The sequence below is a fragment of the Castanea sativa genome, chromosome 6, assembly GCF_040712315.1.
Source record: "Castanea sativa cultivar Marrone di Chiusa Pesio chromosome 6, ASM4071231v1".
Taxonomy (NCBI): Eukaryota; Viridiplantae; Streptophyta; class Magnoliopsida; order Fagales; family Fagaceae; genus Castanea; species Castanea sativa.
Genome location: NC_134018.1, coordinates 48,590,086 through 48,602,827, shown reverse-complemented (window position 1 = coordinate 48,602,827; position 12,742 = coordinate 48,590,086). Strand labels below are relative to the sequence as shown.

Genomic DNA, 12,742 nt, shown 5'->3' with positions numbered 1-12,742 from the left:
TTACTTTAGGCCTGTTGTGGTAGCTGTGGCCCATTCTCACTTTTCTACATCATATTCTGCCCATGGGTTTGCTACTTCTCTCTTTTCGGGCCTTTTTAGGCCCATTTGCTTCCTCAAGGTCCATTTGTTTGCTTTATGGACCTATGATCCATTATTCCTGCCCCTTGGGCTTAATGGCTTTTTCTATCCAATTTCTAACTCTCTTCCGTCCACGTTGTTAGGCTTCTTTTTCCTGTTGGGCTTCCTAAAAAATGAGCATCTACATTTAGCCCCCTGAGCATATGAAATGCTCCTGCGGTTCATATACGAATAAAAACTTTCCTATCCCTTCTGTTTTCTTCTTATTCTTTTCCTTCGCGGGCTTTTTCGAATAGTGGACCCTAACTCATATATATATATACACACACACACACACTTTTTTCTTTTCCTGCTGTGAACAGTGTTGTCTCTTCGAATTTCCCTGTTTAGTAGTTATTCTGAAACCCAACCTCCGCTTCATTAACTCCGTCCCTTATCCGATGATTGACCCATCGCATCTCTTCGTACCATTCTTAATGACGTTGGTATTTAAGATAAAGTCTCTTCACATCTCGGACACAAACACTCGCTCCTTTCCCTTCCCTTCTCCGTGTCTTTCTCTCCAAACACTACAAACTATCTTCCCCGATCAACCGATACTCTATGATGCTGGCGAAAAGGCAAACTTCTTCCCGCTGTAAGGGAAAAGAGGTTGTCGATGATCCTGTTGCACGCTAGTCAGGCGAAGAGGCCGGCTATTCTGAATCGGACCATTCCGACAAGGAAGAGGAACATCGCGATCCCAATAGTGAGTGCACTCCTCTTATAGATCCCTGTTACGATGTCCATGACCATTTCCCCAAAGTTCCTGGTGATTATGTGCCGCCGCCGCCAGGCCGTGTGTGGCTTGCCCTTTGTCGCCGTAATAAAGATGTTTCTTGGGCTCCGTTGGCTTCTTCGATTCCCGATCTTGCCATCCGCCAATGCACTTTACTCCCCATGCCCATTCACTTCGAATTTGGGTCCGGTGTCGCTTTGGGTTGGAAGGAGTGGGTGGATAGAGAGTTGTCCGACACGGGTTTCATGGGGTTACTACAGCGGGCTGGTGTATTGAAGGCTATTGTTTTATTCCGTAGTTTATCTAACTTCAGAGATTTATTCAACCTCCGCCATTTGGTCCGTCAATGGTGCACCGCCACTCACACTTTCTTTCTCTCCTGTGGTGAGATCACCGTGACCTTGGAAGATGTGGCTAACCAATTACTTTTGTCCATCCTTGGTGATGTTGATCCTGCCACTTTAGAGCTTTCTCATGAGGAAGAGGCTCTGGAGGCCGAGTTGAAGAAAAGAATGAGTGGCAATGCAAAGTTGTCCTTTTGGATTGGTTCCCCTTCGAAGCTCTCCGTTGTTGCTAGCCGTGTAGCCTTCATCACATTCTGGCTTTGTAAGTTTATCTTTGGCTCTCATCCCTACTATGCTGTGAAGCCTTTGTACTTTCGATTAGCTATTAAGATTTTTGCTGGGGTGAGTTTGCCACTAGCACCCATGTTCTTGGGGAATTTGTATGTCCATTTAGATATTCTACGTAGTGATGAGAGTCAAGTAGGTTCCTGCCATATAGTCACCACTTCTGTTCATAGTACCATCCTGCATCACTTGTTGTATGAGCGTTGTGCCAGGCATTTGGCGAAGTGTAGGCTAGTCCATTTTGCTAAGGGAAGTACCGTTCGTGCCTCGAGGTTATCACTGATTTCTGTGGCAGGTTTGACTTTGATTTTCCATTGGTTTTTTGTTGGGTTGGCTTGAAACCGATTGACCATCCTGCTGTTGAGTTCTTTGATAAGGGGGTTGGGTTTTCGTGGAGAGCATATAGGAACTTAGGTGTAGGTTACACATGTGCGGATTCTGTGATTGGTACATTTGTTGATGTTGTTGGTACCACTACCTCGTTGACTGGCGTTGAGGAGAGGGGCATCACATATTTGGTAGTCACCTATGCCAGGTGGTTGCCTTACTTGGCTGATGAGGGTGTCAGATTTGTACACTACCTTGCTAATAGGGTGAGAAGGCAATTTGGGTTGGATCAGGATATTCTTGATGATATTTCTTTTCTCATGGAGTCTCCCACTTTGGTTCAGCCGTTCCTACGGCACACAACCTTTAGTTTTAGAGCTAGCGCTGTACTGCAGTTACTATTCCAAGTTCGTAGAGGGAAGGTGTTTGTATTGCTGCTATGCACGGGTATTGGCAGGCAGTAATGATTTCATTTGAGAAAGAGTTGCTAGGTAGTCATGGATTTTCTCTCATTCCTCCTGATGGGCTTGGCGCAGTTATCTCTGCCAACCCTCGATTGCTTTTGCCTTCTGTGTCTGTATTAGCGTATGCTAGGAAACACAGTTGGTTTGCCATATTTGAGTGGGTTGAGGAGGAGAGAGGGTGGTTCTGGCATACCGGTGATTATTTTGCGGGCTAGGAGAAGAGGGTGAAGGTGACCAACATTTCTGTGCCCGTGAAGAAGAGCTCTGCCAAGTCCAAATTTGCAAAGAAGAAGAAAGGTGATGATTCCTCTGAAACTTGTTTGGACATTGTTCCTTTTGAAAGTGACTTTCCTCCCATGGGTAACATAGTTTTAGAGAGCACTACTCCTCTCTCTATTCGCACTCGTTCCAGCAGGCACTCTGTCGTAGGCAAGTCTAGGCCTACCGTTCTGCGGCCATCCACTGATGCCCCTCCTTCTAGCAGGACACGAGGCAGCAAAATCAAGACTTCTCCTCCTCTCGCACCCACCACTACTGAGTGGAGAATATGTCATCTCTACCTTTTCTTTTTCTTACTTATTTTTGTATAAGGCTCTTCCTGCAACTAACTCCATGTACTTGTTGGCTTGTTTCCTTCTTCTTGTACCCTTTTTCTTTTTATAGTCTAAGTTCAAGGAGGATTCATCTGCTACCCATCCTATTTTACTCGATGAGCCCAAGTTTGAGGTATATCTCCTTCCTTTTTTCTTCTTTCTCTCCTTTTTCTTTTTTACATATATGTCATTAACCTTCCTCCTTGTTTCTTAGGCCGTGCCCGAACCTATCTCTGTGTATCACCCCACAGTTGAGGAGATTTCTGCCTCCATGGTTACACCTATGGAGGGTTTCTTCGATGGGACTGATGTGGCGTTCCCTGCCACAAATTTTGCCACTCCTGCTGCCGCACAGGGAGTTCCTGCCGAGGGGGTTAGTGAGACCACTCCCATTCTTGCTGAAACGCTTACTCCCCAGGAAGAGGCCGTTCCTTCCGCTGCTGCTCAGACCGAGGCTGTCTCTCCTGCCACACCCCTTGTCATCTCTACCAGTGACCCTTTCGCGGCTCTATCTTAGGTCGTGAAGGATAACTCCTCCTTAGTGGTTACCCCTTCTTCCATTCCTATCTCTGCCACACTTGGGCCTGATATGGACCTATCTTCTGAGGAGTCCGAGGATGTTCGTGAAGACCTTGATGATGAACCTGCCAAGAAGAAGAGGATTTTTGAATTTGAAGAAGAGGAGGAGAGTGCTGAACATGAGGCCGAGTTCATGGGTATGTGTCTCTTTATCTTGCTAAACTCCTCCCCCTTTTTTTTTTTTTTTTCTATCTCCTCTTTATGCGTATATATTTATGTCACCCCTCTGTTGCGGTCTCCCTTTATTTTGCATGTCTATTCTTCTGATTACAAAGACCTTTGAGGAGCCAGGAGTTGCAGCGGACAAAGATATGCCTTCAGCCACTTCTCCTACCACATTTGTAGCACCCGTTTCTGCTGTATCACCTTTACCCGTTTTTGTCATTCCCACAGCCCCTGATCCTGCTATTCCCATAGCCCCCATTCTTGCAGGCTCTGGTGAGTTCTCTCTCTTCCCTTCTCTTCCTCATCCTTTCACCATGAATTCAGTTTGCTTGCTTCATGATTTCTTATTCCACTCTTCACCTCTTCTATCAGGTCTGCTTCCTACCGTTCCTTCTCAGTTCGAGGTGGGTAGCAGATCCACCGTAATTTCGGATCCGGCGAATGAGGTCGTAGCCTTCTTTACCCGTTTCAACCAGCATGAGGTCAATGATCTCGATCTTGTGGACTTCTAGGGTTCTAGGCCTCCTTATATCGACTTTCATGGTTTTAGGATACCTGAGGATTGTGCTTCTCATTTGGTGGCGATTTACAGCAGTCGTGGTGACTTTATGCAGGGATTCCGATTTGGCCGTTCTACCAGGGAACATTTTCTGAAACTGCTGGGGAGCATGATGAATAACATTGAGCATAATTTTTTCGATACCATTTCTACTGAAAGGATCTTACAGTGGAGGGCCGCGGTTCAGGAGCTCGTTAGCGTGGGATTTGTTGTGGATTTCATCCTAGATCATCTCCGTGAGATCACTCGAGCCTTCTTCATGAGGAGGGTTCAGCCTACCATTGATGCCATTGATACACGCCTTGAGGTTCTGAAGAAGGAGGTGGCAGACTTGGAGGGTCGTTGTGAGTGCCTACTTTCCAGCATTGGTGAATCTAGCCGTTTTGGAGACCAGACCCTTATATTTGGACTTCGTTGATGACGATGTGGTTTCTTTATTTTTTATTTTTTTTATCTAGTACTTTTTATATTTCCCTTTTTTTTTTATTTTTATTTTATAGCATTTATCTGGCAGGTTTGCCACAGTTTGGGTTTGTAACTATAAAATGCTACACTTTGTTACTCTTTTTGCTACTGCTATGACATAAAATGTTTTTTATAATACTTCGTGACTTTTCAATGCATACTTCATGAAAGCACATTACAATTTTTTTACTTTGCGACATAATCACTTGAAAAGAAAACAAAAGGGAAACATAAAACTCATTAAACAAAAGGGATAATTTTGTAACCTCTCCTTCTTCCTCCTCTTTTTCTACGCATAATAACGCTTCAGCCACTTCCCATTGATAGGATCCATCAAGTCTTTGCCATCCATCTGGGTCAAATGGTAATACCCAGTGGGATGTGCCTTTCTTACCACAAAGGGTCCCTCCCATTTTGGTGCAAACTTAGATGGTCCTGCCATGCCTCGCCTGACGTAGTCTACTACCTTTAACATAAGTTGTCGTTTCGCAAATATTCTCTCTTTAGTTATTCTACCATAAGCTTCAGTCATCCTTTGTCTATATCTGTGGCTGCGTTCCTGAGCTTCTTCCCTTTTCTCGTCAAGCCCTTCTAAGTGCCGTAAAGACTTCCTTCTCCTTTTCCTTTTCCTGCATCTGCATAACCCGCAAGGAGGGTCATTACTTCTGCTGGGCTCACCACGTCCGTTCTGTAGACTAAAGAGAAGGGTGAAAACCTCGTGGCTGACTTTTGTGAACTTTTGTAAGCCCAGAGAGCGTCTGACAGATGCATTGCCCATCCTTCTGTATACTTTTGACTCATTTTGTTGATGATCTTTATGAGGGTTTTGTTTGTCGCCTCCGTTTGCCCATTTCCTTGCGGGTAGTAGGGTGATGAGTGATGGTGTTTGACCTGGTAGAATTTTAACATCTTCCTTACGTTACTGTTAACAAATGGTGTGCCATTGTCACTGATAATCCTTACGTTACTGTTGTTTGAGCAGAATAATTCTAATTTGAATGATAATGCCACAACCTCGTCTTCTTCATGATACAAAACTACTCCTACTCCCCCTGATTGGGTGGTAGAGGAGCAATCAAATTTCATTACTCACTGTTTTCTGACTTCTTTAGCCATGGCTACTTCTCCTGGGACTTTATCATCTAGCGGGAATTCTTCTTCTCTTGGGAACTGTGCCAATAGATTTGCTATAGTCTGGCTCTTTATTGCCTTGGGTGTTCCCGCCTTCAGATCATACAGCGACAATTGTAATAATTACTGAGATATTCTGCCAGAGAGAATCGGTTGTCATAATAAGGCTTTGATGGCGTGAGACTTAGTCATCAGCCACACCTCGTAGGCCAAGAAATAATAACGTAACCTTTGTGAGGCATACACGATAGCCAGGCATGCCCTTTCCGCCCTAGGGTAACGAGTTTCTGTGTCTTTTAGAGCATGACTGATGTAATAAACTGGTTGCTCAATACCATCTCCATCCTCTTGGGCGATCAACGCGCCCATGGCATACTGGTTGGTGGCTAAGTATAGCAACATTGGCTTCTTGCGAATTGGAGCTTGCACAGTAGGGAGGTTCATCATAATCTGTTGTAGCCTTTTGAAGGCCGTCTACTGTGCTTCTCCCCATTCAAAGCTTTGCCCCTTCTTGAGTAGCTTGCTGAAAGCAGAGGTGATGGATGCTAATCTAGGGATGAATCTTCGGATATATGAGACCTTCTCCAAAAACTTTTCAACTCCTTTACTGTGGCTGGAGGTTTCATGGTTACTATGGCTGTAGCTTTGGCCGGGTCTACGTCTATTCCTCTGCTATGAACCAAGAAAACCCAAGAATTTCTCTGAAGACACTCCAAATGCGCACTTGAGAGGGTTCATTCTTAGCTTGAAAGCTCTACATCTCTCAAATACCTTCCTCAACACTTGGACATGTTCTTCTAGCTTCTTTGATTTTACCACTATATCATCCACATAGTTCTCTAATTCTTGATGCATCATGTCATGGAATATAGCCGTCATTGTTCGTTGATAAGTTGCACCTGCATTTTTTAACCCAAACGACATTACTGTATAGTAAAAATTGCCTACAGGTGTTCTGAAGGCAGTCTTCTTTGCATCCTTCGGTGCCATTCTGATCTGATTGTACCCATTGAATCCGTCCATGAATGAAAACATGACGCTTTTTGCCGCAGAATCTATCAGTAAATCCATGTTCGGTAGTGGGAATTTATCTTTCGGGGAGACCCTATTGAGATTTCTGAAATCCACGCAACACCTTATCTGCCCGTTCTTCTTCTTTACTGGCACTATGTTAGACAACCAGCGTGGATGTTGGATGGGTTTGATGAATCTTGTTTGCACCCATTCCAGTAGAGGTTCTGCCACAGGCAAGACCAGGCCCACCATTCCTCGGCCATCTACTGATGCTCCTCCTTCCAGCAGGACCCAAGGCAGTAAAAGGAAGACTTCTCCTCCTCAAGCACCCATAACTACTGAGCGGAGAGTATGTCATCTCTAAATTTTCCTATTTTTTATTATTCTTGTATAGGACTCTTCTTGCGGCTAACCTTGTGCTCCTGTTGGCTCGTTTCCTTCTTCTTGTCTTTTTTTTTTTTTTTTCACAGTCTAAGAACAAGGAAGACTCATCTGCTACCTATCCTATTTCACTCAACGAGCCCGAGTTTGAATTATGTCTCTTTCTTCCCCTTTTTCTTTTCTCCTTTTTTTTTTTTTTTTTTTTACATATGTCATTAACCTTCGCCCTTGTTTCTCAGGCCGAGCTTGAACCCATCTTTGTGTATCGCCCCACGGCTGAAGAGATTTCTGCCACCATGGGTACACCTATGGAGGGTTTCTTTGACGGGGCGGATGTGGTGTTCCCTGCTGTGACTTTTGCCACTCCTGCTGCCCCACAGGGAGTTCCTGTCGAGGGGGTTAGTGAGATTATTCCCATTCCTGCTTCAACACCCACTTTCCAAGAAAGGGCCATCCCTGCTATTGCTGTCTAGGCCGAGGCTGTCTCTTCGGTCACACTATTATCTCCATCAGTGACCCTTTTGCGTCTCTATCCTAGGCCATGAAGGATGGCTCCTCCTTAGTAGTTATCCCTTCCTCCATTCCTAGTTCTGCCATACGTGGTTTTGATGTGGACTTGTCTTCTGAGGATGTTCTTGAGGACCCTGATGATGAACCTGCCAAAAAGAAAAGGATTTCCGAATCCGAAGGAGAAGAAGAGGAGGGCTCTGAGCATGAGGCCGAATTCATAGGTATGTTTCTCTTCGTATTGCTGAACTTCTCTTTCTCCCCCCCCCTTTTTTTTTTCTATCTCCTCTTTATATATATATTTATGTTACTCCCTCTACTGCGGTCTCCCTTTAGTTTGCATGTCCCTTTTTTTTTTTTTTGATTGCAGAGACCTCTGAAGAGCCAGAGGTTGCAGTAGACAAAGAAATGCCTACAACCACTTCCCCTGCAGTACCTGTAGCACCTGTTTCTGTCGTTCCCATAGCACCCATTCTCACAGACCTTGGCGAGTTCCTCTTTTCCTCTTTTCTTCCTCACCCATTCTCTATGAATTTCAATTTGCTTGCCTTTTGTTTTCTTATTCCACTTTTTACACCTTCTGCCAAGTCCGCTTCCCATCGTTCCTTCTTAGTTTGAGGTGGATAGCAGTTTTGCCACAGTGTCGGATCTAGCGAGTGAGGCCGCAGTCTTCTTTGCTTGCTTCAACCAACACAAGGTCAATGACCTTGATCCTGCGAACTTTTGGGGTTCCGGGCCTCCCTATGTTGACTTTCACAGCTTTAGGATTCCTGAGGATTGCGCCTCTCACCCCGTGGCGATTTACAGCAGCCGCGGAGACTTTATGCAAGGATTTCGATATGGCCGTTCTACTAGGGAGCACTTTCTGAAACTACTAGGGAGTGTGATGAATGATATTGAGCATAATTTTGTTGACACCATTTTTGCCGAGAGGATCCTGTAGTGAAGGGCCGCGGTCCAGGAGCTTGTTAGTGTGGGGTTTGCTGTAGAGTTCATCCTGGACCATCTTTGTTAGATTGCTCGTGCCTTTTTTATGAGGAAGGTTCAGCTTGCCATTGATGCCATTGACACACGCCTTGAAGTTCTGAAGAAGGAGGTGGCAGACTTGGAGGTTGTCGTGAGCGCCTTCTTTCTAGCACTGGTGGTGGTGGTTCCAGCCATTTTGGAGACCAGACCCTTATCTTTGGACTTCGTTGATGATTATGTAGTTCCCTTCCTTTTCTATCTAGTACCTTTTATATTTCCCTTTTTTTTATTTTTGTTTTTTATTTTTTAGCACTCATTTGGCAAGTTTGCCATAGTTTGAGTTTTGTAACTATAAGATGCTACACTTGGTTACTGTTTCCTTTCTTTTTGCTACTGCTATGACATAGAATATTTTATATCGCTTCATAACTTTTCATTGCATATTTCATGAAAGCAAGTTACAATTCATTGTCTTATGACATAGTCACTTGAAAAGAAAACAAAAGGGAAACATAAGACTCATTAAAAAAAAAAAAAGCAATGGGTGATTTCGTGACTTCTCGTTCTTCCTCATTCTATGCATAATAACACTTTAGACATTTCCCATTGATGGGATCCATCAGGTCATTACCATCCATCTGGGTCACACGGTAATACCTAGTGGGGTGTGCCTCTCTTACCACAAAGGGTCCTTCCCATTTTGGTTCAAACTTAGACGGTCTTGCCATGCCTAGCCTGACATAGTCTGCCACCTTCAACACGAGTTGTCCTTCTGCGAACACCCTTTCTTTAGTCATCTTGTCGTAGGCTTCTGTCATCCGTTGTCTATATCTACGGCTACGCTCCTGAGCTTCTTCTCTCTTCTCGTCGAGCCCTTCTAAGTCCTCATACCTTTCTGTCATAGAGACCTCTTTCTCTTTTTCCTTCTCCTTCATTCACATAACCCTGAAGGAAGGGGTCATTACTTCCACTGGGCTCATCACTTCTATTCCGTAGACTAGAGAGAAGGGTGAGAATCCCGTGGCTGACTTCGGCGAATTTCTGTAGGCCTAAAGGGCATCTGGCAGATGCATTGCCCATCCTCCTATATACTCTTGACTCATTTTGCTGATGATCTTTATAAGGGTTTTGTTTGTCGCCTTTGGTTGCCCATTTTCTTGTGGGTAGTAGGGTGATGATCGGTGGTGTTTGACCTGGTAGAATTCCAGCATCTTCCTCACGTCACTGTTGATAAACGGCGTGCTGTTATCACTGAAATTCTATGAGGTACCTCGAACCTTACAATTATATTTTCCTTGATGAAGTTCACCACTGCTCCTCCCATGACTTTACGAAGTGGCATTGCCTCTACCCATTTTGTGAAATACTCTGTAGCCACCAGGATCCATATGTAGCTGCGTGATGGTGGGTTAACTGGCCCTACCAAATTAAGCCCCCAAGTATGGATTGGCCATGGGGAAATCATACTGTGTAGATTCTGAGGGTGGGTGTGAATTAAGCTGGCTTGTACTTGACAGCTGTGATATTTTTTCACAAATTCTGCCGTATCCTTTTTCATGGCAGGCCAGTAATAATCCATCTGCAGCAGACATCTGTATAACTTCCTCTTCCCTTGGTGCTTCCCACATTCTCCCGCGTGCACTTCCTTTATCATACTATTTACTTCCTCGAGGCCCAAACAACGTAGTGGGTCTCTGTCATACCCTTTTTTTGAAGAGGACTCCATTGTGCTGAAAGTAACGTGTTGCCAGCCTTTGAAGCTTGTATCGCTCGCTGTGCTTTTGTGGCAGGATACCTTCTGCTAAATATTAGGCGAACGGTTTTCTTCAGTCTTCACTGACGAACACCACATAGCTTTCTTCTTTGCCTGCCGCAAGCTAGCAGGTCTCGCATCGGACTTGGACTTGGTTCGCGTCTCTTCCCATACTTGGCCAATAAAAGCCTGCCCTTTGAAGTCTGCGGTAAAGGTTGATCTCTCCACATGATCCGCACGTCTTGTCGTGCATTTCCTTCAACTTTCTCTGAGCCTCCTCTTGCCCCACACATCTAGACAAGACCCCATCTGGCATCTTGCAGTATAGCTCTCCTCTTACCAGGGCATAATCTTTTAGTACCTTTAATTCTGCAGGCTCTCCTTCCTTCATCAAGATCTCCCTTATGAGATTCTGTCAATCCTCTTCACATTGTTTTTCCTGGAACCTTTTTTTCAATACTTCGATAATAGATTCTTTCCTTTTGCTGACTTCTGTCCTGGTGCTTTCGCTTTCGAAGATTATTTGTGAGCCTAATGTGGCCAGGGCATCTGCGAACCGGTTTTTGCTCCTCGGAGTGTGCTCTATTTCAAAGGTCAAAAACTTTTTCTCCATCTTCTGGGCCATTTCCCTATACGGGGCTAGACTAAGTTGCTTTAAAGAGAAGCTTCCTTTGGTCTGGCAGACCACTAGGTTTGAATCTCCTATTACTCTTAAGTGTTTGACCCCCATTTTAAGGGCCGTGGCTAACCTAGTTAGATAGGCTTTATATTCTGCCGTGTTGTTTGAATAGGAGAATTCTAATTTGAATGATAATGCCACAACCTCGTCTTCTTCATGATACAGAACTACCCCCACTCCCCCTGATTGGGTGGTAGAAGACCCATCAAATTTCATTACCCACCGTTCTCTGACCTCTTTTGCCACGGCTACTTCTCCTGGGACTTCATCATCTAGCGGGAATTCTTCTTCTCTTGGGGACTGTGCCAACAGATCTGTTATAGCTTGGCTCTTTACCGCCTTGGGTTTTCCTGCCTTCAGATCATACTGTGACAATTGTAGCAACCATTGGGATATTCTGCCCGAAAGAATTGACTGTTGTAATAAGGCTTTGATGGCGTGGGACTTAGTCATCAGCCATACCTTGTAGGCCAAGAAATAATGACGTAACCTTTGTGAGGCATACACGATAGCCAAGCATGCCCTCTCTGCCCTTGGGTAACGGGTTTCTGCGTCTTATAGAGCTCGGTTGATGTAATAAACTGGTTGTTCCATACCATCTCCGACCTCTTGGGCGATCAACGCGCCTACAACATACTGGTTGGTGGCTAAGTACAACAACAGTGGCTTCCTACGGATTGGAGCTTGCACAGTAGGGAGGTTCATCATAATCTGCTGTAGCCTTTTAAAGGCTGCCTGCTGTGTCTCTCCCCATTCAAAGTTTTGGGGCTTTTTGAGCAGTTTAATGAAAGCAGAGGTAATGGATGCCAATCCGAGGATGAATCTTCGGATATATGAGACCTTCCCCAAAAAGCTTTCAATTCCTTTATTGTGCCTAAAGGCTTCATAGTTGCTATGACTGTAGCTTTGGTCGGGTCTACGTCTATTCCTCTGCTGTGAACCAGGAAACCTAAGAATTTTCCTGAAAACACTCCGAATGCGCACTTGAGCGGGTTCATTCTTAGCTTGAAAGCTCTACATCTTTCAAATATCTTCCTCAACACTTGGACATGTTCTTCTCGCTTTTTTGATTTTACCACTATGTCATCCACATAGTCTTCTAATTCTCGATGCATTATGTCATGGAATACAGCCGTTATTCGTTGATAAGTTACACTTGCATTCTTTAACCCAAATGACATTACTGTATCGTAAAAGTTGCCTATAGGTGTTTTGAAAGCACTCTTTTCTACGTCCTGTGGCGCTATTCTGATCTGATTGTACCCACTGAATCCGTCCATGAAGGAAAACATGGTGCTTCCTGCCGCAGAATCTATCAATAAGTCCATGTTTGGCTGTGGGAATTCGTCTTTTGGGCATACCATGTTGAGATACCTGAAGTTTACGCAACATCTTATCTGCTCGTTCTTCTTCTTTATTGGCACTATGTTGAACAACCAGCGTGGATATTGGATGGGTTTGATGAATCCTGTGGCTAATAGCTTCTGTACCTCCTTGACTATCTGCCCTTTTATTTCGACGTGGAATATTTTGGCAGGCTGGGCAATTGGCTTGGCCTCTGGATCCACATTTAGCGTATGCACTACTAGCCCAGGATCCAATCCTGGCATTTCACTATAATCCACACAAAGACATCTTTGTACTCCTTCAACAGCTGTATCAATTCTGACTTTT

At 44.5% G+C, this 12,742-nt stretch overlaps 1 protein-coding gene across 1 annotated transcript; it reads right to left on the bottom strand.

Moving 5' to 3' along the window:
• Positions 1-10,804: 10,804 nt before the first annotated feature.
• LOC142640105 (uncharacterized) lies at positions 10,805-11,521 on the bottom strand. Its single transcript, XM_075814198.1, has one exon. The coding sequence runs from the start codon at positions 11,519-11,521 to the stop codon at positions 10,805-10,807; it is 717 nt and encodes a 238-aa protein (XP_075670313.1).
• Between the last annotated feature and the right edge of the window lie 1,221 nt (positions 11,522-12,742).

What these genes read in the sequence shown, in the direction of transcription:
- LOC142640105 (XM_075814198.1), bottom strand. Translation starts at nt 11,521, where the DNA reads ATGACTAAGTCCCACGCCATCAAAGCCTTATTACAACAGTCAATTCTT.